Source organism: Bufo gargarizans, unplaced genomic scaffold (assembly GCF_014858855.1).
Source record: "Bufo gargarizans isolate SCDJY-AF-19 unplaced genomic scaffold, ASM1485885v1 fragScaff_scaffold_432_pilon, whole genome shotgun sequence".
Taxonomy (NCBI): Eukaryota; Metazoa; Chordata; class Amphibia; order Anura; family Bufonidae; genus Bufo; species Bufo gargarizans.
In genome coordinates, this window is record NW_025334115.1 from 21,362 (window position 1) to 48,182 (window position 26,821).

General features: G+C 52.1%; 1 protein-coding gene and 1 pseudogene across 1 annotated transcript; one reads left to right on the forward strand and one right to left on the reverse strand.

The window, feature by feature from the left end:
* Nucleotides 1-956: 956 nt before the first annotated feature.
* LOC122922530 lies at nt 957-5,205 on the forward strand. Its single transcript, XM_044273161.1, has 2 exons — nt 957-1,823; nt 4,941-5,205. The coding sequence occupies exons 1-2, from the start codon at nt 968-970 to the stop codon at nt 4,943-4,945; spliced, it is 861 nt and encodes a 286-aa protein (XP_044129096.1). The 5' UTR covers nt 957-967; the 3' UTR covers nt 4,946-5,205.
* Nucleotides 5,206-22,054: 16,849 nt separating this feature from the next.
* Nucleotides 22,055-22,151, reverse strand: LOC122922536 (annotated as a pseudogene).
* Between the last annotated feature and the right edge of the window lie 4,670 nt (nt 22,152-26,821).

The window sequence follows — 26,821 nt, forward strand, 5'->3', positions numbered from 1 at the left end:
TTATCATCCCCTTCTGTCTGTCCCTTCCCCTATCAGGGTTTTTACTTTTTGACATCTGACTGAGTTTTCTCCCAGTCCCTTTCACACTGCGCACTTCCCCTCGGTCTCCCTCCCCCATCCGCTTCTCTTTCGCGCCGCGGCTCACCTCTGATCTTGCCGCCGGCGCTCCTGCTTGCCGCGCTTCGCTCGCGAGATCTCGGGCGTTTCCGCTTCCGGTTTCAGTGCGGCGCTCCGTAGTCTCGGCGCACACTGCCCTGCATCTGCTCTCCGGCTCCTGTGCTCGGCGGCCTCCCTACTTACCGGCTCCTGTTTTTTCCTGTCAGGTTTTTCTCCCCCACTCTAGTTCCTCTCCCTGGCTGGGGAAAATCCTCACCAGCGGAGTTCTTAGGGTAGGATTAGTTTTCAGATTAACCCCTTCACTACAGATATAGAGGCGGGCTGTGTGATTATGCCCAATACAGATCTCAGTGGGCAGGGCCCTATGGAAGAGGATATGCTTCAGGCTGATTTAACCCCTTCTGGGGATGATTGTGATACAGGGACGCCCTCTGCGGATCCTTCCCTGGTTTTTCAAAATACCTTATCCAATGCGATTGCTGCGGCTATGGGATCAATGACTTCGGTCATATCCCAGTCTATTGCCCAGGCCCTTGCCTCCCATCCAGCCGCCTCTACCGCCCCACAGCCCGCTACGGTTTCTAAACCAACCGGGCCAGGGCTTGCCTCCAGAACACGCTTGACTGGTGACGTTGTCTCCACCAATGTTGGCGCGCTGGGTTCGCGCAAGAGAGCCTGTACGCGTCAGGCAGAACATACGCGCAGGTGGAAAAGTGCTAGAGCACTGCAGGATACAGCTTCCGGCTCTGAAGTCGGTTCTGATGAGGAGGCCATAGATGACGCCTTTGAGGAGGCAGAGGACGACCCTTCCGGGGTCATAGTTTCTAACCCCTTACCCGGGTGCAGCTCCATGGTTTCGGCAGCAGATGTGTCCTTGACGGACCCATCAGGGGAACCTCTCTTTGACCCGGATTCCCTACACCACCCTCGGTCAGCGGAGTGGTTGCCGTTGGAGCATGTCTCCAAGTATTTGGAGGCCCGCGTGCGTTGCCCCCTCTCCAAAGAGGCGCGCAACAAGCTTAGGGCTGAATGCCCCAGACCCATAATTCCCAACAGGGTTTGCGAGACTCCAGCGGTAGACCCCAAAATGACCCAATTCCTCACCAAATCTGGGTGGAATCCGAGGAAGGGTCTGGAGTCGGCCCTGCGTGCCTGTCAGGACAAGCTCCTGGACGTATTTGGCCCCCTGGCAAAGATTTTTGACCTGGCCGAGGCTGCCAAGGCTGAGGGTAAGCAGGTAGACCCTCTAGAGCTGCGCGAGTGGGTGCAGCGCGCGATTTGCGTGGCAGGAAACGTTAACACGTCCCTGGCCATTGAACGGCGCAAGGCCATACTTTTCAAGATTGAGCCTAAACTATCCAACTTGGCGCTTACCGAAGCCGGTAAGGAGGCCCAGGGCCTGCTGTTTGGCGAATCTTTTATTAAGGACTTAGGACGGTTTGTCGGTGCTTTTACAGCACTCGATAAGGCCCAGAGTTCTATGAAACGGGTGTTTCACGGTAGGGTCTCTACCAGGGCCGGCAGTTTCAGGGGCCGTCTGTCCGGCCGTGCCCATTTTCAGTCCCGTACTACGGGCAGAGGCTCCTTCTCCCAGAGACCTGCGTTCCAGGAGCAGAGGCGAGAGACATCTTCCTTTTTCCCTTCCCGGGGAGGATCCTGGAGACCTAGAGGATACAGAGGAAACCCTGGTTCCAGACGACCTTATGGTAAGACCAATGCCTCATTTCAATTCTTTAACTGTTTGTGTAGGGGGCAGACTCCGGCTCTTTTCCCGAGCTTGGTCACGCATCACCTCGGACCGATGGATTCTCTCTACGGTCAGGGGTTTCCACATAGAGCTGACGTCTTCCCACCTATCCATTCCGCCCCCACACCCGGCAGTGCTGTCGGTGGAGAACCGCAGGCTTGTGGACTCAGAGCTATCAGATCTCTTCCGCAAAGGGGCCATAGAGCCGGCTCCGGCATCCCCTGGTGCGATAATCAGCAACATTTTCTTGGTGGCGAAAAAAGGGGGCCAGCTACGGCCCGTCATCAATTTGCGCGCTCTCAACGCGTTCGTCAGGTACCGCCATTTCAAGATGGAGGGCATCCATCTCCTTCGGGACCTACTTCTAGTGGGCGATTGGATGGTCAAGTTGGACCTGAAGGACGCTTATCTTACCGTCCCTGTCGAGGACGCGTCCAGGAACCTTCTATGTTTCCTTTGGAAGGACAGAGTTTGGCGGTTTACATGCCTCCCTTTCGGCCTCTCTTCTGCTCCGTGGTGCTTCACCAAGCTGATGCGCCCTGCTATGGCCTGGTTACGCAGTCGGGGAGTTCGCCTAATCGTCTATCTGGACGACATCCTGATCATGGCACAGGATCATGCGGTGTTACTAGATCACCTTCGCTGGACGATGGATCTCCTGTTGGATCTGGGTTTCCTTCTCAATCAGGAGAAGTCCTGTCTCACCCCGGCTCGCGAGATAGAGTTCCTGGGGTTTCTGGTGGATTCCACGGCAGGGACTCTCAGCCTACCATCGTCCAAGATTCGGTCCATTCGGAAGGAGTTGGGCAGAGTCAAGTCGTCCTCCCAGATCCCGTTGCGTCAACTAGCCAGGATCATAGGTCTTCTAGCGTCATCCATCCAGGCGGTCTTCCCAGCCCCACTACATTACCGGGCCCTCCAGCGTCTGAAGATTTTCCACCTCCGGAAGGGGGCTTCCTATGCGGATTGGATTTCCCTGGACGAGGAAACCAAGGAGGAGCTGTCCTGGTGGATCCACAATTTACAAGCTTGGAACGGCAAGGCTATTTTCGGTCATCGTCCGGACTTCGTGGTGGATTCGGATGCCAGCCTGTCGGGCTGGGGAGCTCACTGCGAGGGGATCTCAACCGGAGGCGGCTGGTCAGCGGACGAAGCGGGATTCCATATCAATGCGCTGGAACTGTTGGCAGGTTCGTTCGCAATCAAGAGTTTCACGAGAGACTCGGCCAAGGCCTGCATTCAACTTCGCATGGACAACGTGTCGGCGGTGCGTTACATCAATGGCATGGGTGGTACACGATCCACCATCCTCTCTCGGTTGGCGAAGGATTTCTGGGACTACTGTCTAGACAAGGAGTTGATTGTCTTGGCGGAATATCTTCCGGGCGTCCAGAACATTCGGGCGGATTGGAGCTCTCGATATCTCTCCGACTCCAGCGACTGGCAGTTAGATCCAGCGGTGTTCCGTTCCTTAACGTCTCTTTGGGGGCCTTGCTGTATCGACCTGTTTGCCTCCCGCCTGAACACGCAGCGGCCACGTTTCTACAGTTGGCGCCCGGACCCGGAGGCCGAAGCTATGGACGCGTTCCTACAGGATTGGTCACGGGGCCTGCTTTACGCTTTTCCCCCCTTCCAGCTGATTCCCAGGACCTGGTTCTGCTGGTCCCGTTTTGGACTTCCCAGTCGTGGTTTCCTCACCTTCTGGAGATGATGATAGAGACCCCGTGCCTGCTCCCGACATCTCAGACTCTCCTCCGAGGTCCGAATCACCAGCTACATCCTCTTCTCCTGGACGGATCTCTGCGCCTGTTGGCGTGTCGAATTTCAGGGGACCCTGGGAGGTCCCGGGAGTTTCGGGAACAGCTAGGGTCCTTTTGGAGAACGCTTGGGCCCCAGGAACCAGAAGATCTTACAGATCTGCCTGGGGATCTTGGGATCGCTGGTGCGTGGCTAGGGACTTGGATCCCGTTTCGGCACCTGTGACGGAGATCTTGCACTTCCTATCTTCTCTTTTCGATCAGGGCAAGGCCTATCGCACGATCAGCCTTTTCAGGTCGGCCATTTCGGCGTCCCACCAGGGGTTTGACGGTACTCCTGCAGGGCAACATCCTTTGGTATGCCGTCTATTGCGTGGCTCTCGGATGTCTCGGCCTCCTAGACCTAGATTTTCGGCGACTTGGGACGTGTCTTGTGTTCTTTCTTTTCTATCTTCTTGGCCTCAGAATTCAGACCTGTCCTTACGGCAACTGTCGGCGAAGCTCGTCACTCTTTTCTGTCTAATCTCCTGCAAGCGGGTGTCTGACGTCCGGGCTTTGGATTATGATGCCCGCTCGTATACTCCGGAGGGGGTCTCCTTTGACATCTCTAGGAGGACCAAGTCTCACATACGCTCAGTCGCTTATCCGGCTTTCCCGGCCTCGCCTTCTCTCTGTCCGGTGGAATGCCTCAAGGAGTATGAAGCTCGCACTTCCCTTCATCGATCACGGGAGTTTTCTCATCTTTTCCTCTCTACCATTCGTCCTTTTGCCCCGGTGACCACTCCCACGCTGGCTAGGTGGATGAAGTGGATCATGGAATTGGCGGGCGTGGACACTTCAATTTTTTCGGCGCATTCCGCTAGGGGGGCATCCGCTACCTCTTTGGCGGTGTCTGGCGCCAGGTTGGAGGACATTTTGAAGTTGGCGGACTGGTCCAGGGTGTCCACGTTCAGAGAATTTTACTTCCGTCCAGGTCCTCACGTTTTCTCGTCAATCATTGAGAATTTGTCTTAACTTTGAACTTGCAATATGAGCCTCCGGGTCTTGTAATAAAATCAGGTGATTTTCCTATTTCATGACGTAAAGTCATGATTTTATTAAAGACACGGAGGCGAGTATTGCCCACCCTGAGTTCCCTCCCTATGTGTATGTTTATTATTATGACTGATGTTTATTCTACACGTGTTATTGATTTGTTGTCATGCGCATGTTGATCTTAACTCTATGAGTTTTTCCTGAGTAGGTTTATCGCAACCAGTTGATTTTGGATACCATGTCCCAATTTTGTTACTGTCATTTTCTGTTTTTCACCTTTTCAGGTTGAGACCGGCCCGGTGTGCGGTGTCTGTTGGTCTACGTCGTCGGCAGTTTGGTTCCGGCCGTTCGGTTGATGTGGACAGGACGAGGAGCATCCTTCGGCGCTGTTTCCGGCTCTTCCCGTTTCGCTTCCGGATGGAAGGCGGTTGTTGTTCCATGATGTTCTGGACTCTTGGTTTTCCGGTTCTGTTGCATGTTCGGACTTGAGTTACAAAGAAAGAGGAGGATTTGCAGGCGGAGTGGCCTGTTATACTGGGACTATGGGGAGGGGCTGTTCAAATGTTCAATATTTTCTTTTTATCTTTGCTGCTATTGGTCAGAGTAAAGAAGGAGAATAGCAATACTCGCCTCCGTGTCTTTAATAAAATCATGACTTTACGTCATGAAATAGGAAAATCACCTGATTATACAGCCACCACTAGAGGGAGCTCACTGCATACAGATTATACAGTCACCACTAGAGGGAGCTCACTACATACAGATTATACAGCCACCACTAGAGGGAGCTCACCACATACAGATTATACAGCCACCACTAGAGGGAGCTCACTACATACAGATTATACAGTCACCACTAGGGGGAGCTCCCTACATACAGATTATACAGTCACCACTAGAGGGAGCTCACTGCATACAGATTTTATTACAAGACCCGGAGGCTCATATTGCTATTCTCCTTCTTTACTCTGACCAATAGCAGCAAAGATAAAAAATAAATATTGAACATTTGAACAGCCCCTCCCCATAGTCTCTCTATAACAGGCCACTCCGCCTGCAAATCCTCCTCTTTCTTTGCTGCTGACCGCAGAGATAAGTACCTGTGATATTTGTCTGATTACTATTACGGTTATCTTATTGGTTTTTTCCCCCTTTTGGTTTTGTGGGATATTCTATTGTTTGCAGGTTGTGTTGTGGGATCTCCCATTGTCTGATGCTGTGTATTTCCTTGGCACAGCTCTGGTGACCCTGCTATTAAGGAGTACCCCTGTGCGTCCGATTATCTCCTTTGGGGTTATCATCCCCTTCTGTCTGTCCCTTCCCCTATCGGGGGTTTTTACTTTTTGACATCTGACTGAGTTTTTTCTCTCTCTCCTGCTTGCCGTTTCACACTGCACACTCCCCCTCAGTCTCCCTCCCCCATCCGCTTCTCTTTCGCGCCGCGGCTCACCTCTGATCTTGCCGCCGGCGCTCCTGCTTGCCGCGCTTCGCTCCGCCCGAGATCTCGCGAGATCTCGGGCGTTTCCGCTTCCGGTTTCAGTGCGGCGCTCCGGAGTCTCGGCGCACACTGCCCTGCATCTGCTCTCCGGCTCCTGTGCTCGGCGGCCTCCCTACTTACCGGCTCCCGCTTTTCTGTCAGGTTTTTCTCCCCCACTCTAGTTCCTCTCCCTGGCTGGGGAAAATCCTCACCAGCGGAGTACTTAGGGTAGGATTAGTTTTCAGATTAACCCCTTCACTACAGATATAGAGGCGGCTGTGTGATTATGCCCAATACAGATCTCAGTGGGCAGGGCCCTATGGAAGAGGATATGCCTCAGGCTGATTTAACCCCTTCTGGGGATGATTGTGATACAGGGACGCCCTCTGCGGATCCTTCCCTGGTTTTTCAAAATACCTTATCCAATGCGATTGCTGCGGCTATGGGATCAATGACTTCGGTCATATCCCAGTCTATTGCCCAGGCCCTTGCCTCCCATCCAGCCGCCTCTACCGCCCCACAGCCCGCTACGGTTTCTAAACCAACCGGGCCAGGGCTTGCCTCCAGAACACGCTTGACTGGTGACGTTGTCTCCACCAATGTTGGCGCGCTGGGTTCGCGCAAGAGAGCCTGTACGCGTCAGGCAGAACATACGCGCAGTTGGAAAAGTGCTAGAGCACAGCAGGATACAGCTTCCGGCTCTGAAGTCGGTTCTGATGAGGAGGCCATAGATGACGCCTTTGAGGAGGCAGAGGACGACCCTTCCGGGGTCATAGATTCTAACCCCTTACCCGGGTGCAGCTCCATGGTTTCGGCAGCAGATGTGTCCTTGACGGACCCATCAGGGGAACCTCTCTTTGACCCGGATTCCCTACACCACCCTCGGTCAGCGGAGTGGTTGCCGTTGGAGCATGTCTCCAAATATTTGGAGGCCCGCGTGCGTTGCCCCCTCTCCAAAGAGGCGCGCAACAAGCTTAGGGCTGAATGCCCCAGACCCAAAATTCCCAACAGGGTTTGCGAGACTCCAGCGGTGGACCCCAAAGTGACCCAATTCCTCACCAAATCTGGGTGGAATCCGAGGAAGGGTCTGGAGTCAGCCCTGCGTGCCTGTCAGGACAAGCTCCTGGACGTATTTGGCCCCCTGGCAAAGATTTTTGACCTGGCCGAGGCTGCCAAGGCCGAGGGTAAGCAGGTAGACCCTCTAGAGCTGCGCGAGTGGGTGCAGCGCGCGATTTGCGTGGCAGAAAACGTTAACACGTCCCTGGCCATTGAACGGCGCAAGGCCATACTTTTCAAGATTGAGCCTAAGCTATCCAACTTGGCGCTTACCGAAGCCGGTAAGGAGGCCCAGGGCCTGCTGTTTGGCGAGTCCTTTATTAAGGACTTAGGACGGTTTGTCGGTGCTTTTACAGCACTCGATAAAGCCCAGAGTTCAATGAAACGGGTGTTTCACGGTAGGGTCTCTACCAGGGCCGGCAGTTTCAGGGGCCGTCTGTCCGGCCGTGCCCATTTTCAGTCCCGTACTACGGGCAGAGGCTCCTTCTCCCAGAGACCTGCGTTCCAGGAGCAGAGGCGAGAGACATCTTCCTTTTTCCCTTCCCGGGGAGGATCCTGGAGACCTAGAGGATACAGAGGAAACCCTGGTTCCAGACGACCTTATGGTAAGACCAATGCCTCATTTCAATTCTTTAACTGTTTGTGTAGGGGGCAGACTCCGGCTCTTTTCCCGAGCTTGGTCACGCATCACCTCGGACCGATGGATTCTCTCCACGGTCAGGGGTTTTCCACATAGAGATGACGTCTTCCCACCTATCCATTCCGCCCCCACACCCGGCAGTGCTGTCGGTAGAGAACCGCAGGCTTGTGGACTCAGAGCTATCAGATCTCTTCCGCAAAGGGGCCATAGAGCCGGCTCCGGCATCCCTTGGTGCGATTATCAGCAACATTTTCTTGGTGGCGAAAAAAGGGGGCCAGCTACGGCCCGTCATCAATTTGCGCGCTCTCAACGCGTTTGTCAGGTACCGCCATTTCAAGATGGAGGGCATCCATCTCCTTCGGGACCTACTTCAAATGGGCGATTGGATGGTCAAGTTGGACCTGAAGGACGCTTATCTTACCGTCCCTGTCGAGGACGCGTCCAGGAACCTTCTATGTTTCCTTTGGAAGGACAGAATTTGGCGGTTTACATGCCTCCCTTTCGGCCTCTCTTCTGCTCCGTGGTGCTTCACCAAGCTGATGCGCCCTGCTATGGCCTGGTTACGCAGTCGGGGAGTTCGCCTAATCGTCTATCTGGACGACATCCTGATCATGGCACAGGATCATGCGGTGTTACTAAATCACCTTCGCTGGACAATGGATCTCCTGTTGGATTTGGGTTTCCTTCTCAATCAGGAGAAGTCCTGTCTCACCCCAGCTCGCGAGATGGAGTTCCTGGGGTTTCTGGTGGATTCCACGGCGGGGACTCTCAGCCTACCACCGACCAAGGTTCGGTCCATTCGGAAGGAGTTGTGCAGAGTCAGGTCGTCCTCCCAGATCCCGTTGCGTCAACTAGCCAGGATCATAGGCCTTCTAGCATCTTCTATCCAGGCGGTCTTCCCAGCCCCACTACATTACCGGGCCCTCCAGCGACTGAAGATTTTCCACCTCCGGAAGGGGGCTTCCTATGCGGATTGGATTTCCCTGGACGAGGAAACCAAGGAGGAGCTATCCTGGTGGATCCACAATTTACAGGCTTGGAACGGCAAGGCTATTTTCGGTCATCGTCCGGATTTCGTGGTGGATTCGGATGCCAGCCTGTCGGGCTGGGGAGCTCACTGCGAGGGGATCTCAACCGGAGGCGGCTGGTCAGCGGACGAAGCGGGATTCCATATCAATGCGCTGGAACTGTTGGCAGGTTCGTTCGCAATCAAGAGTTTCACGAGAGGCTCGGCCAAGGCCTGCATTCAACTTCGCATGGACAACGTGTCGGCAGTGCGTTACATCAATGGCATGGGCGGTACACGTTCCACCATCCTATCTCGGTTGGCGAAGGATTTCTGGGACTACTGTCTGGACAAGGAGTTGATTGTCTTGGCGGAATATCTTCCGGGCGTCCAGAACATTCGGGCGGATTGGAGCTCTCGATATCTCTCCGACTCCAGCGACTGGCAGTTAGATCCAGCGGTGTTCCGTTCCTTAACGTCCATTTGGGGGCCTTGCTGTATCGACCTGTTTGCCTCCCGCCTGAACACGCAGCTGCCACGTTTCTACAGTTGGCGCCCGGACCCGGAGGCCGAAGCTGTGGACGCGTTCCTACAGGATTGGTCACGGGGCCTGCTTTACGCATTTCCCCCCTTCCAGCTGCTTCCCAGGACCCTGATTCAAGTACGCCGTCATTCAGCGGATCTGGTTCTGCTGGTCCCGTTTTGGACTTCCCAGTCGTGGTTTCCTCACCTTCTGGAGCTGATGATGGAGACCCCGTGCCTGCTCCCGACATCTCAGACTCTCCTCCGAGGTCCGAATCACCAGCTACATCCTCTTCTCCTGGACGGATCTCTGCGCCTGTTGGCGTGTCGAATTTCAGGGGACCCTGGGAGGTCCCGGGAGTTTCGGGAACGGCTAGAGTCCTTTTGGAGAACAAAAAGGAAGTTGGTGGTGGCTGCTCTCCTTTATAGCCTATGATAAGGTGCTACAAATCCAGGGAGAGGACACCCTACCTCTCGAAAATAAATGGATTTGATAGGAATATAAGGATGAGCACTCTAACAATTGGCATATATTTATAAATTATTTATTAATTAATGCAATTTGATAACGGTGTACTCAAGTTACAATAAAACAATGATCAATACGATAAAATGGAATGGAATAAAATAATATGGAATAAAATAAAATACAATTGCACTGGTATCAAGTGATTCTAAGGTATCCTAATGGAAATGATCGGGTCCTGATAGTCTAATGTCCGACAGACCAAAAAAGGATCCCAAGAGGTGGAATCGATACGAACGTAAGTCCACACTTTCCAAAGTCTATTGGAGTGAATAATGTAGTTGGTAGTCTCGTCGCATCTGTTAGTATTGCCCAGTGGGACTGTATATCACAACGGTATAATAACTGACAGCTTTCAGCTTTGCAGCTGCTTACCTCTCCTTCATATACCTCCTTAGTCCTGCCGGATGCTTCAGACTGGGTCGGAAGGGTTCGTCGGGTGCAGCTTTTTTTTCGGCGATTTGATGACCGAATTGCCGAACGCTTACCTCTAAACACTTTTGATCTTGCGGTGCAGAGGCAGCGTGTAAAGTCCTTGTTTGGTGTAAAGGGCTGGCGTCGCACGTTGCTTTGCCTAGTATCCGCGTTGGATGTTAGCGGGATACTGCCGGAATCATTGGACTTAACAAGAAGTAATACGTCACTGCAGGAAGTGACGTCGGCAGTATCCCGCTAACATCCAACGCGGATACTAGGCAAAGCAACGTGCGACGCCAGCCCTTTACACCAAACAAGGACTTTACACGCTGCCTCTGCACCGCAAGATCAAAAGTGTTTAGAGGTAAGCGTTCGGCAATTCGGTCATCAAATCGCCGAAAAAAAAGCTGCACCCGACGAACCCTTCCGACCCAGTCTGAAGCATCCGGCAGGACTAAGGAGGTATATGAAGGAGAGGTAAGCAGCTGCAAAGCTGAAAGCTGTCAGTTATTATACCGTTGTGATATACAGTCCCACTGGGCAATACTAACAGATGCGACGAGACTACCAACTACATTATTCACTCCAATAGACTTTGGAAAGTGTGGACTTACGTTCGTATCGATTCCACCTCTTGGGATCCTTTTTTGGTCTGTCGGACATTAGACTATCAGGACCCGATCATTTCCATTAGGATACCTTAGAATCACTTGATACCAGTGCAATTGTATTTTATTTTATTCCATATTATTTTATTCCATTCCATTTTATCGTATTGATCATTGTTTTATTGTAACTTGAGTACACCGTTATCAAATTGCATTAATTAATAAATAATTTATAAATATATGCCAATTGTTAGAGTGCTCATCCTTATATTCCTATCAAATCCTTTTGGAGAACGCTTGGGCCCCAGGAACCAGAAGATCTTACAGATCTGCCTGGGGATCTTGGGATCGCTGGTGCGTGGCTAGGGACTTGGATCCCGTTTCGGCACCTGTGACGGAGATCTTGCACTTTCTATCTTCTCTTTTCGTTCAGGGCAAGGCCTATCGCACGATCAGCCTTTTCAGGTCGGCCATTTCTGCGTCCCACCAGGGGTTTGATGGTACTCCTGCAGGGCAACATCCTTTGGTATGCCGTCTATTGCGTGGCTCTCGGATGTCTCGGCCTCCTAGGCCTAGATTTTCGGCGACTTGGGACGTGTCTTGTGTTCTTTCTTTTCTATCTTCTTGGCCTCAGAATTCAGACCTGTCCTTACGGCAACTGTCGGCAAAGCTCGTCACTCTTTTTTGTCTAATCTCCTGCAAGCGGGTGTCAGACGTCCGGGCTTTGGATTATGATGCCCGCTCGTATACTCCGGAGGGGGTCTCCTTTGACATCTCTAGGAGAACCAAGTCTCACATACGCTCAGTTGCTTATCCGGCTTTCCCGGCCTCGCCTTCTCTCTGTCCGGTGGAATGCCTCAAGGAGTATGAAGCTCGCACTTCCCTTCATCGATCACGGGAGTTTTCTCATCTTTTCCTCTCTACCATTCGCCCTTTTGCCCCGGTGACCACTCCCACGCTGGCTAGGTGGATGAAGTGGGTCATGGAATTGGCGGGCGTGGACACTTCCATCTTTTCGGCGCATTCTGCTAGGGGGGCATCCGCTACCTCTTTGGCGGTGTCTGGTGCCCGGTTGGAGGACGTTTTGAAATTGGCGGACTGGTCCAGAGTGTCCACGTTCAGAGAATTTTACTTTCGGCCAGGTCCTCACGTTTTCTCATCAATCATTGAGAATTTATCTTAACTTTGAACTTGCAATAGGAGCCTCCGGGTCTTGTAATAAAATCAGGTGATTTTCCTATTTCATGACGTAAAGTCATGATTTTATTAAAGACACGGAGGCGAGTATTGCCCACCCTGAGTTCCCTCCCTATAGGTATGTTTATTATTCTGAATGATGTTTATTCTGCAGATAGTATTGATTTGTTGTCATACGCATGTTGATCTTAACTCTATGAGTTTTTTCCTGAGTAGGTTTATCGCAACCAGTTGATTTTGGATGCCATGTCCCTATTTTGTTACTGTCATTTTCTGTTTTTTCACCTTTTCAGGTTGAGACCGGCCCGGTGTGCGGTGTCTGTTGGTCTACGTCGTCGGCAGTTTGGCTCCGGCCGTTAGGTTGATGTGGACAGGACGAGGAGCATCCTTCGGCGCTGTGTCCGGCTCTTCCCGTTTTCGTTTCCGGATGGAAGGCGGTTGTTGTTCCATGATGTTCTGGGACTTTTGGTTTTCCGGTTCTGTTGGATGTTCGGACTTGAGTTACAAAGAAAGAGGAGGATTTGCAGGTGGAGTGGCCTGTTATACTGGGACTATGGGGAGGGGCTGTTCAAATGTTCAATATTTATTTTTTATCTTTGCTGCTATTGGTCAGAGTAAAGAAGGAGAATAGCAATACTCGCCTCCGTGTCTTTAATAAAATCATGACTTTACGTCATGAAATAGGAAAATCACCTGATTATACAGCCACCACTAGAGGGAGCTCACTACATACAGATTACACAGCCACCACTAGAGGGAGCTCACTACATACAGATTACACAGCCACCACTAGAGGGAGCTCACTACATACAGATTATACAGCCACCACCAGAGGGAGCTCACTACATACAGATTATACAGTCACCACTAGAGGGAGCTCACTACATACAGATTATACAGTCACCACTAGAGGGAGCTCACTACATACAGATTATACAATCACCACTAGAGGGAGCTCACTACATACAGATCATACAGCCACCACTAGAGGGAGCTCACTACATACAGATTATACAGTCACCACTAGAGGGAGCTCACTACATACAGATTATACAGCCACCACTAGAGGGAGCTCACTACATACAGATTATACAGCCACCACTAGAGGGAGCTCACTACATACAGATTATACAGCCACCACCAGAGGGAGCTCACTACATACAGATTATACAGTCACCACTAGAGGGAGCTCACTACATACAGATTATACAGTCACCACTAGAGGGAGCTCACTACATACAGATTATACAATCACCACTAGAGGGAGCTCACTACATACAGATCATACAGCCACCACTAGAGGGAGCTCACTACATACAGATTATACAGCCACCACTAGAGGGAGCTCACTACATACAGATTATACAGCCACCACTAGAGGGAGCTCACTACATACAGATTATACAGCCACCACTAGAGGGAGCTCACTACATACAGAGTATACAGTCACCACTAGAGGGAGCTCACTACATACAGATTATACAGCCACCACTAGGGGGAGCTCACTACATAAAGATTATACAGTCACCACTAGAGGGAGCTCACTACATACAGGTTATACAGCCACCACTAGGGGGAGCTCACTACATACAGATTATACAGCCACCACTAGGGGGAGCTCACTACATACATGTTATACAGCCACCACTAGAGGGAGCTCACTACATACAGATTATACAGCCACCACTAGAGGGAGCTCACTACATACAGATTATACAGCCACCACTAGAGGGAGCTCACTACATACAGATTATACAGCCACCACTAGAGGGAGCTCACTACATACAGATTATACAGCCACCACTAGAGGGTGCTCACTACATACAGATTATACTGCCACCACTAGAGGGAGCTCACTACATACAGATTATACAGCCACCACTAGAGGGAGCTCACTACATACAGATTATACAGCCACCACTAGAGGGAGCTCACTACATACAGATTATACAGCCACCACTAGAGGGAGCTCACAACATACAGATTATACAGCCACCACTAGAGGGAGCTCACTACATACAGATTATACAGTCACCACTAGAGGGAGCTCACTACATACAGATTATACAGCCACCACTAGAGGGAGCTCACTACATACAGATTATACAGCCACCACTAGAGGGAGCTCACTACATACAGATTATACAGTCACCACTAGAGGGAGCTCACTACATACAGATTATACAGCCACCACTAGAGGGAGCTCACTACATACAGATTATACAGCCACCACTAGAGGGAGCTCACTACATACAGATTATACAGCCACCACTAGAGGGAGCTCACTACATACAGATTTTATTACAAGACCCGGAGGCTCCTATTGCTATTCTCCTTCTTTACTCTGACCAATAGCAGCAAAGAACAAATAAAAATATTGAAACATGTCATCAGCCCCTCCCCATAGTCCCAGTATAACAGGCCACTCCGCCTGCAAAACCTCCTCTTTCTTTGCTGCTGACCGCAGAGATAAGTAGTGCTTTGTTACTGTTTTTTTGTCATTATGACTTACTGATGCATTTATTTTTGTTGGGAATTTTGTATTGGCTTGTTTTTTCCCCTTGTGGGCTATTTGGGGGTTCATATAGGTATTTTTATATACTGTCCCTGTTAAATTTGTCCTTTCCCCCCTATCTTATTGGTCTCTTTTGGGCTTCCTATTAGTGGTTCACATCCCAGGACGGACATCTTGTGCTCACTCTTGTGCTCACTGTTCTCCCTCACTGTGCCCTCTTCTGTCCCCCCTCTTAATCGGGCGGCTCTTTTTCCCGCCGCCTTACCTCAGTGCGGCCGCGGCTGCGCTCTCTTTTCTTCCCGGCAAGCGCGCCCGAGATCTCGGGCACTTCCGCTTCCGCTGTGTGCGTCTTCTCGGCCTGGAGCTCGGCTGCCTCGGTCCGTCCCTGGGTGTCCGGTTAGGTTCTTCTCTTGCAGCGATCTCTTTTTACTGGCCTGGGGCAAATCCCCATCACCAGTTCCTTCTCCCCAGATGCTCCTGTGGCTATTGCTTGATTGATTGAGCGGCCATTGGTAGCGTCTTATTGTGTGTTTGAGACTGGGGTTTTTAACCCTGTGTCTTCCTCATATCATACCTTACTAGATCGCCCCTTTTATATTGAAATAAAGCAGCACCGTTTATAAGTACACAGTTGCACAGGTCATCATGCCTAAGAATGTGCATACGGGCCAGGGCCCTGCTGAGGAGGACGTCCCTCTGGTGGAATTAACCCCTTCGGGGGAGGATGGCCATATCCCGATCCCTGGGGATCAAACCTCTGATTTCGAGGCGTCGCTATCCAGCGCCATAGCTGCAGCCATGGGATCAATGACTTCGGTCATTTCCCAATCGATTGCCCAGGCCCTTGCTGCCCATCCCACTACCTCCCAAACCCCGCAGCCCGTCATGGTGTCCTCACCCACCGGGCCAGGGCCGTCTGCCTCCAGAAAAAGAATTCAGAAAGGTGATGATGTTTCCACCAATGTTGGCGCGCCTGGTCCGCGCAAGAGAGCCTGTACGCGTCGGGCAGAACGCACGCGCAACTGGAAAAGTGCTAGAGCACTGCAGGAATTGGATTCCGACTCTGAGATCGGTTCCGAGGAGGAGGCTTTAGATGACGCCTTTGAGGAGGCAGAGGAGGACCCATCAGGGGTCATGGATGATAACCCCCTACCCGGGTGTAGCTCCCTAATGTCTGCTGCAGAAGGTATGCCTGCACCTTTGGCGGATCCCTCTGGGGAACCATTGTTCGACCCAGATTCGCTCCACCACCCCCGCTCCGCTGAGTGGTTGCCGCTGGAGCACGTCTCCAAGTATTTGGAGGCTAGAGTGCGATGTCCTCTTTCCAAAGAGGCTCGCAATAAGCTTAGGGCAGAATGCCCCAGACCCGTCATCCCTAACAGGGTATGCGAGACTCCGGCGGTCGACCCCAAGATGACGCAGTTCCTCGCCAAATGCGGGTGGAATCCGCGTAGGGGTCTGGAGTCGGCACTAAGGTCCTGCCAGGATAAACTCCTGGACATATTTGGCCCGCTAGCTAAGCTATTTGACCTGGCGGAGACAGCTAAAGCCGAGAACAAGCAAGTTGACCCGCTGGAATTGCGCGAATGGGTACAGAGAGCCATTTGCATAGCAGGGAACGTGAATACGTCCTTAGCTATAGAGAGGCGAAAGGCCATTCTCTTCAAAATTGAGCCAAAGCTGTCAAACCTAGCTCTGACGGAGGCTGGAAAGGAGGCCCAGGGCCTTTTATTTGGAGAACCTTTCATTAAGGACCTAGGGAGGTTTGTGGGGGCTTTCACGGCCTTAGACAAGGCCCAGTCCTCCATGAAGCGAGTTTTTCACGGTAGGGTCTCTACCAGGGCCGGCAGCTTCAGGGGCCGCCTGTCCGGCCGTGCCCAGTTTCAGTCCCGTGGTTCGGGCCGAGGCTCCTTCTCCCAGAGGTCTTCCTTCCAGGAGCACAGACGAGAACAGTCTTCGTTCTTCCCTTCACGAGGAAGCTCCTGGCGTCCAAGAGGATATCGAGGAAATCCGTCTTCTAGACGTCCCTACGGTGAGTCTACCAACTCATTTCAATTCTTTAAAGGCTTGTGTAGGGGGCAGACTACGTCTTTTTTCTCCAGCTTGGTCCCGCATCACCTCAGACCGATGGGTCCTGTCCACGGTCAGGGGTTTCCATATCGAGCTGACGTCCTCTCCACTATCCCTCCCACCTCCGCACCCGGCAATACTCTCAGCGGAAAACCGCGTACTGGTCGACTCAGAACTGTCGGACCTTGTCCGCAAAGGAGCCATAGAACCGGCTCCGATGTCCCCTGGCCTGATAATCAGCAATATTTTTCTAGTGGCGAAAAAGGGGGGCCAACTTCGGCCTGTTATCAATTTACGCGCCCTCAACGCGTTTGTCAGATACCGCCATTTCAAAATGGAGGGCATCCATCTCCTTCGGGACCTCCTACAGGTGGGCGATTGGATGGTCAAGCTGGACTTGAAGGACGCTGATCTGACTGTCCCAGTAGAGGACGCGTCCAGGAACCTTCTCTGTTTCTCTTGGCAGGACAGGATTTGGCGGTTCACGTGCCTCCCATTCGGCCTCTCTTCAGCTCCCTGGTGTTTCACCAAGCTGATGCGTCCGGCTATGGCGTGGCTACGCAGTCGTGGAGTTCGTCTCATCGTATATCTGGACGACATTCTGATCATGGCCCAGAATCGGTCAGTATTACTGGATCATCTTCGCTGGACCATGGATCTTCTGTCGGATCTGGGTTTCCTCCTCAATCAGGAGAAATCTTGCATCACCCCATCTCACGTGATGGAGTTCTTGGGGTTTCTGGTGGATGCCACGGCAGGGTCGCTCAGCCTACCCCCAGCCAAGGTTCGGTCCATACGGAAGGAGTTGTGCAAAGCCAGGTCGTCTTCCCAGATCCCTCTACGCCATCTAGCCAGGATCATAGGTCTGCTGGCCTCATCTATCCAGGCGGTTTTCCCAGCCCCGCTTCACTACCGGGCTCTACAGCGCCTGAAGATCTCCCACCTTCGGGCGGGAGCTTCCTATGCGGATTGGATCTCGCTGGACGAGGAGACCAAGGAGGAACTATCCTGGTGGATCCACAATCTGCGTGCTTGGAACGGCAAGGCGATCTTCGGCCATCGTCCGGATTTCGTGGTGGATTCGGATGCCAGCCTGTCGGGCTGGGGAGCTCACTGCGAGGGGATCACGACCGGAGGCGGTTGGTCAGAGGCCGAGGCGGGATTCCATATCAATGCGCTGGAACTGTTGGCTGGATCATTTGCGATCAAGAGCTTCACGAGAGACACGGCCAGATCCTGCATCCAACTTCGCATGGACAACGTGTCAGCGGTGAGGTACATCAATGGCATGGGCGGAACCCGCTCCACCATCTTGTCTCGTCTGGCGAAGGATTTCTGGGACTACTGTCTAGACAAGGAGTTGATTGTTTTGGCGGAATATCTCCCTGGCGTCCAGAACATTCATGCGGATTGGAGCTCTCGGTATCTTTCCGATTCCAGCGACTGGCAGTTGGATCCCACGGTGTTCCGTTCCTTAATGTCAATTTGGGGTCCTTGCTGCATCGACCTGTTTGCTTCCCGTCTCAACTCGCAACTACGACGTTTTTACAGTTGGCGCCCGGACCCGGAAGCCGAGGCGGTGGACGCATTTCTGCAGGATTGGTCCAGAGATCTGCTTTACGCGTTTCCTCCATTTCAGCTGATCCCCAGGACCCTGATTCAGGTGCGACGTTCTTCAGCGGATCTGGTGCTGCTGGTCCCATTTTGGAACTCCCAGTCATGGTTTCCGCACCTTCTGGAGATGATGATAGAGATCCCGTTCCTGCTCCCGACGTCTCAGACTCTCCTCCGAGGACCGAATCACCAACTACATCCTCTTCTCCTAGACGGATCCCTGCGCCTGCTGGCATGTCTGATTTCAGGGGACCCTGGGAGGTCCCAGGAGTTTCGGGAACAGCTAGAGTCCTTTTGGAAAATGCGTGGGCCCCTGGCACCAGAAGATCTTACAGATCAGCCTGGGGATCTTGGGCTCGCTGGTGCGTGGCTAGGGACTTGGATCCCGTATCGGCACCTGTGACGGAGATCTTGCATTTCCTTTCTTCTTTATTTGACCAGGGCAAGGCTTACCGCACAATCAGCCTGTTCAGATCGGCTATTTCGGCCTCTCACCAAGGGTTTGATGGTACCCCTGCGGGACAACATCCTTTAGTATGTCGTCTCCTGCGCGGTTCTCGGATGTCTCGTCCTCCTAGGCCTAGATTTTCTGCCACTTGGGATGTGTCTTGTGTCCTTTCTTTTTTATCTTCTTGGCCTCAGAATACGGACCTTTCCCTTCGGCAACTGTCGGCGAAGCTCGTCACTCTCTTTTGTCTGATTTCCTGCAAGCGGGTTTCAGACGGAGGGGGTCTCTTTTGACATCTCGAGGAGGACTAAGACCCACATCCGGTCGGTGGCTTATCCTGCTTTCCCGGCTTCACCTTCACTTTGCCCAGTGGCCTGCCTCAGGGAGTATGAGGCTCGCACTTCTCCGCATCGGTCACGTGAGTTCCCACATCTTTTCCTTTCGACCATTCGTCCTTTTGCCCCAGTGACCACTCCCACGCTGGCTAGGTGGATGAAGTGGATCATGGAGCTTGCGGGCGTAGACACTTCTGTATTTTCGGCGCATTCTGCTAGGGGGGCGTCTGCTACCTCTTTGGCGGTTTCTGGCGCAAGACTCGAGGACATCTTGAAACTGGCGGACTGGTCCAAAGTCTCCACGTTCAGGGAATTTTACTTCCGTCCATGTTTTTTCGTCAATTATTGAGAATTTATCTTAACTTTGAACTTGCAATAGGAGCCTCCGGGTCTTGTAATAAAATCAGGTGATTTTCCTATTTCATGACGTAAAGTCATGATTTTATTAAAGACACGGAGGCGAGTATTGCCCACCCTACGTTTTCCCTCCCTATGTGAGTTTTAAAATTGGAATGATTTTGATTGTGTGTCATTTGCATATTGATTTAACTCTATGAGTTTTTTCCTGAGTAGGTTTGTCGCAACCAATTGTTTGTGAATACAATGCACCAATTTGCTTCTATCATGGCTTTGTTTTCGCCTTTTTTTCAGGTTGAGATCGGTCAGTTCCGTGGTGTCCTTTGGTCTACGTCCTGGTTCGGAGGGTCGGCAGTTTGGTTCCAGCCGGTCATGTGACGTGGACAGCTTCAGGAGGTTCTTCAAGGTTGTTCCTGTTGTTCCTGTTCGCTTCCGGATGGATGGCGCTTTGGTTCCCAGGCTGTTCCGGTTCCTGGTTGGCGGTTCGGTTGGACTGTTCGGTTTGGATTCACAAAGAAAGAGGAGGTTTTGCAGGCGGTGTGGCCTGTTATAGAGAGACTATGGGGAGGGGCTGATGACATGTTTCAATATTTTTATTTGTTCTTTGCTGCTATTGGTCAGAGTAAAGAAGGAGAATAGCAATACTCGCCTCCGTGTCTTTAATAAAATCATGACTTTACGTCATGAAATAGGAAAATCACCTGATTATACAGCCACCACTAGAGGGAGCTCACTACATACAGGTTATACAGTGACCACTAGAGGGAGCTCACTACATACAGATTATACAGCCACCACTAGGGGGAGCTCACTACATACAGGTTATACAGTCACCACTAGAGGGAGCTCACTACATACAGATTATACAGCCACCACTAGAGGGAGCTCACTACATACAGATTATACAGCCACCACTAGAGGGAGCTCACTACATACAGATTATACAGTCACCACTAGAGGGAGCTCACTACATACAGATTATACAGCCACCACTAGAGGGAGCTCACTACATACAGATTATACAGCCACCACTAGAGGGAGCTCACTACATACAGATTATACAGTCACCACTAGAGGGAGCTCACTACATACAGATTATACAGCCACCACTAGAGGGAGCTCACTACATACAGATTATACAGCCACCACTAGAGGGAGCTCACTACATACAGATTATACAGCCTCCACTAGAGAGAGCTCACTACATACAGATTATACAGCCACCACTAGAGGGAGCTCACTACATACAGATTATACAGCCACCACTAGAGGGAGCTCACTACATACAGGTTATACAGCCACCACTAGAGGGAGCTCACTACATACAGATTATACAGTCACCACTAGAGGGAGCTCACTACATACAGGTTATACAGCCACCACTAGGGGGAGCTCACTACATACAGGTTATACAGCCACCACTAGGGGGAGCTCACTACATACAGATTATACAGCCCCCACTAGAGGGAGCTCACTACATACAGATTATACAGCCACCACTAGGGGGAGCTCACTACATACAGATTATACAGCCACCACTAGGGGGAGCTCACTACATACAGATTATACAGCCACCACTAGAGGGAGCTCACTACATACAGCAGATAATTATCACCTACGATCTGTGATAATTATCAAATTTGATTAACCCCCAACATCCTGCATCGCATCAAGGAAAAACAATAAAATACCTTAGAATACCAGAGAAGCTTGCTTTCTACAACCATGCAACAAAATCGTGCTGCGTGGCAAACAAAAACTTGCACAAGGTTACGGTCCATAGCAGGCCCTCTCCATAAGAGAGCCAAAATGCTCCTGGAAGGGACCAAGACCAACAAGGCAACTCCCAGCCAAAGTTGGGAGTACGCTTGGGCAACCCTTAGCCAAGGCTGAAGGTACGCCAAATCTGTGTTCTGGACATCACCTAGACTGCCACCCAAGGTGTCAACACGGAGCTTTGACTAAGGCTGGGCTCTCCCCGGAGGGAATGCCAAGGGGTTTTGCAGGGGAGTGCACAACCGGGATGGTCCCCCCCCCCCCCCCCCATCATCTCTAGGGAGGTACCCATAAGGGAGCCGCAACCCAAGAATTCCTTGTGTCAAACATACATGGAAAGTGAACTCACAGTGAATAAAAAAAAGTTTAATAAATAGTGAATGTGCGCTGAAGTTCAGCCCGGACATCTGCAGCGGACTAATACCGATGCTAGGGGCCTCTTCTACAGATGTTATGAGAGTTTTTGTCGTGACTCCAGTTGCATTTCAGCAACGAGGGACGGAGTCCCCCTATGTAGAAAGTGATGGTGGAACCCAGGTGTAGGAATGCCAGAGTGGTATGAGGGTTGCCTCTAGTGTCCCTTTAGGTGCGGCTTTTGCACTTGTCACGGTGCTCCTACCTGGATATTCGGAAACCCAAGCGTAGTCGTCTGGAGCAGTGATAAAAGGGTGGGCTCCTACCCCCAGTGAGTTCAGGCACCCCAGGGTCACCACTCCTGGGGCACTTCTGCACCTCAGGCTTTCAAACATCTCAGCCCCTGGCTTAGATCCAGCAGAGCCCTTGGTCACCTAGCATAGGGCACTAATGGCCCAAGCCGTACACCCTAGGGATGTCATGTGGTTCTCTGCTCTACATCCTGGCAGGGCTCTGTCCACCAGGAATCTAAGAACAGATATTACACTTGATCTTAGCCAAAAGGCTGAGAAGCCAAGGAAATGCAGATTCCCCTCCCAGCAGCTGCCTCCTGGTGCACTTCCTGTGCTGGCCACCAGGGGGCAGCAGAGCAGTGTTTCTCCCACTGCTCCCTCGCACTGATGCATGATTGCACATATTCAAACTTACACAAAACCACCGATTTCCATGTGGAAAAGGATTTGAATAATCGTTTGGAAATTCTAAACCTGTGACAGGAAAAAAGACGTGGTCAGCCGTAACGAGAGCAGAGGGTGGCGCTGTCCCTTTGCAGGGGAGGGGGGCACCCTGTGGCCTCTGTGCAGATAGTCAGGGATAATAATGGAAACAGATTTGCATGACAGGTGGATGAGGGGCGTCACCAGCACAAGCAGGTGACAGCAAGCTGTAAGACCGGCTACATCTCACAGCTGATGGGTTTGTTACAATGTGTCAGTACCATGAGTAAAGGAGTTAGAATGAACACAGTAGATCTGCTCTGTTTGCTGTGAGTGAATGGAAACTATTGTAATAAACCCTTAGATAACTATTTCATCAGGAGGCGTCTCAGCCTCTGGATGCAATCAAGAAGGTTTATATTCATTGACAGCCAGCAGAGATCTTGTGAATGATATATAAGTGCAATTATATAAATAGCAGAACGCATAACACAATGGCGAATATAAATCCAGAGCCCCCAGAGCCACGCAGGATACTGGAGCGCCATGTGCAGCGGGGACTGGTGGGGGGTCTACACAATAACAGAACACAAGAAGTGAGTCACATATCTGATATACACAAGGAGGATATGGAAAGTGAATTGTGCACGCCCTGTAAGGGTGGACACGCGAGGTGTAGTCTGCACTGATGCACTATAACAAACTCTCAGCTGTGAAAGCAGGACTAGGCAAGGCAGGGTTTCAGCCTCTGAATGAAGACAATGGGGGCAATTACTAAGGATGGCTTTGTATTCCTCCATACGCTGCGGAAAGATGAGTTTAATTTACAATGAGGCGCGCCCCCCTCGTCATGAATTAGGCACCTCTACAGCAATTAGTGCACCTGGCATAAAAAGTGCTCCAGCCCTGACTGATACCTCCTGACTGATAGCCCCTGAGTCGCCCCTGACTGATAGCCCCTGACTGATAGCCCCTGACTGATCGCCTCCTGACTGATAGCCTCCTGACTGATAGCCCCTAACTGATAGCCTCCTGACAGATAGCCCCTGACTGATAGCCCCTGACTGATAGCCTCCTGACTGATAGCCTCCTGACTGATAGCCCCTAACTGATAGCCTCCTGACAGATAGCCCCTGACTGATAGCCCCTGACTGATAGCCTCCTGACTGATAGCCCCTGACTGATAGCCTCCTGACAGATAGCCCCTGACTGATAGCCCCTGACTGACAGCCTCCTGACTGATAGCCTCCTGACAGATAGCCCCTGACTGATACCTCCTGACTGATAGCCCCCTGACTGATAGCCCCTGACTGATAGCCTCCTGACTGATAGCCCCTGACTGATAGCCTCCTGACAGATAGCCCCTGACTGATAGCCCCCTGACTGATAGCCCCCTGACTGATAGCCCCCTGACTGATAGCCTCCTGACTGATAGCCCCTGACTGATAGCCTCCTGACAGATAGCCTCCTGACTGATAGCCCCTGACTGATAGCCTCCTGACTGATAGCCCCTGACTGATAGCCCCCTGACTGATAGCCCCTGACTGATAGCCCCCTGACTGATAGCCCCTGACTGATAGCCTCCTGACTGATAGCCCCTGACTGATAGCCTCCTGACTGATAGCCTCCTGACTGATAGCCCCTTACTGATAGCCCCTGACTGATAGCCCGCTCACTGATAGTCCCTGACTGATAGCTCCTGACTAATAGCCTCCTGACTGATAGCCCCTGACTGATAGCCCCCTGACTGATAGCCCCCTGACTGATAGCCCCCTGACTGATAGCCCCTGACTGATAGCCCCCTGACTGATAGCCCCTGACTGATAGCCCCCTGACTGATAGCCCCCTGACTGATAGCCCCTGACTGATAGCCTCCTGACTGATAGCCCCTGACTGATAGCCTCCTGACTGATAGCCCCCTGACTGATAGCCCCTTACTGATAGCCCCTGACTGATAGCCCGCTCACTGATAGTCCCTGACTGATAGCTCCTGACTAATAGCCTCCTGACTGATAGCCCCTGACTGATAGCCCCCTGACTGATAGCCCCTGACTGATAGCCCCTGACTGATAGCCCCCTGACTGATAGCCCCTGACTGATAGCCTCCTGACTGATAGCCCCCTGACTGATAGCCCCTTACTGATAGCCCCTGACTGATAGCCCGCTCACTGATAGTCCCTGACTGATAGCTCCTGACTGATAGCCCCCTCACTGATAGCCTCCTGACTGATAGCCCCTGACTGATAGCCCCTTACTGATAGCCCCTGACTGATAGCCCGCTCACTGATAGTCCCTGACTGATAGCCCCTGACTGATAGCCCCCTCACTGATAGCCTCCTGACTGATAGCCCCTGACTGATAGCCTCCTGACTGATAGCCCCTGACTGATAGCCTCCTGACTGATAGCCCCCTGACTGATAGCCCCTGACTGATAGCCTCCTGACTGATAGCCCCTGACTGATAGCCTCCTGACTGATAGCCCCCTGACTGATAGCCCGCTCACTGATAGTCCCTGACTGATAGCTCCTGACTAATAGCCTCCTGACTGATAGCCCCTGACTGATAGCCCCCTGAATGATAGCCCCCTGACTGATAGCCCCCTGACTGATAGCCCCTGACTGATAGCCCCCTGACTGATAGCCCCTGACTGATAGCCCCCTGACTGATAGCCCCCTGACTGATAGCCCCCTGACTGATAGCCCCTGACTGATAGCCCCCTGACTGATAGCCCCTGACTGATAGCCTCCTGACTGATAGCCCCCTGACTGATAGCCCCTTACTGATAGCCCCTGACTGATAGCCCGCTCACTGATAGTCCATGACTGATAGCTCCTGACTAATAGCCTCCTGACTGATAGCCCCTGACTGATAGCCCCCTGACTGATAGCCCCCTGACTGATAGCCCCCTGACTGATAGCCCCTGACTGATAGCCTCCTGACTGATAGCCCCTGACTGATAGCCTCCTGACTGATAGCCCCCTGACTGATAGCCCCTTACTGATAGCCCCTGACTGATAGCCCGCTCACTGATAGTCCCTGACTGATAGCTCCTGACTGATAGCCCCCTCACTGATAGCCTCCTGACTGATAGCCCCTGACTGATAGCCCCTTACTGATAGCCCCTGACTGATAGCCCGCTCACTGATAGTCCCTGACTGATAGCCCCTGACTGATAGCCCCCTCACTGATAGCCTCCTGACTGATAGCCCCTGACTGATAGCCTCCTGACTGATAGCCCCTGACTGATAGCCTCCTGACTGATAGCCCCCTGACTGATAGCCCCTGACTGATAGCCTCCTGACTGATAGCCCCTGACTGATAGCCTCCTGACTGATAGCCCCCTGACTGATAGCCCCTTACTGATAGCCCCTGACTGATAGCCCGCTCACTGATAGTCCCTGACTGATAGCTCCTGACTAATAGCCTCCTGACTGATAGCCCCTGACTGATAGCCTCCTGACTGATAGCCCCTGACTGATAGCCTCCTGACTGATAGCCCCTGACTGATAGCCCCCTGACTGATAGCCCCCTGACTGATAGCCCCTGACTGATAGCCTCCTGACTGATAGCCCCTGACTGATAGCCTCCTGACTGATAGCCCCCTGACTGATAGCCCCTTACTGATAGCCCCTGACTGAAAGCCCGCTCACTGATAGTCCCTGACTGATAGCTCCTGACTAATAGCCTCCTGACTGATAGCCCCTGACTGATAGCCCCCTGACTGATAGCCCCCTGACTGATAGCCCCTGACTGATAGCCTCCTGACTGATAGCCCCTGACTGATAGCCTTCTGACTGATAGCCCCCTGACTGATAGCCCCTTACTGATAGCCCCTGACTGATAGCCCGCTCACTGATAGTCCCTGACTGATAGCTCCTGACTAATAGCCTCCTGACTGATAGCCCCTGACTGATAGCCTCCTGACTGATAGCCCCTGACTGATAGCCCCCTGACTGATAGCCCCCTGACTGATAGCCCCTGACTGATAGCCTCCTGACTGATAGCCCCTAACTGATAGCCTCATGACTGATAGCCGCCTGACTGATAGCCCCTGACTGATAGCCCCCTCACTGATAGTCCCTGACTGATAGGCCCTGACTGATAGCTCCTGACTGATAGCCCCTGACTGATAGCCCCTGACTGATAGCCTCCTGACTGATAGCCCCTGACTGATAGCCTCCTGACTGATAGCCCCCTGACTGATAGCCTACTGACTGATAGCCCCCTGACTGATAGCTCCTGACTGATAGCTCCTGACTGATACCTCCTGGCTGATAGCCTCCTGACTGATAGCCCCTTACTGATAGCCCCTGACTGATAGCCTCCTGACTGATAGCCTCCTGACTGATAGCCCCCTGACTGATAGCTCCTGACTGATAGCCCCCTGACTGATAGCTCCTGACTGATAGCTCCTGACTGATAGCTCCTGACTGATACCTCCTGACTGATAGCCCCTGACTGATTACCTCCTGACTGATAGCCCCCTGACTGATAGCCCCCTGACTGATAGCTCCAGACTGATCCCTCCTGA

Excerpts from the sequence above, each read along its gene's own strand:
- LOC122922530 (XM_044273161.1), top strand. The coding sequence starts at position 968 with ATGGTTTCGGCAGCAGATGTGTCCTTGACGGACCCATCAGGGGAACCT.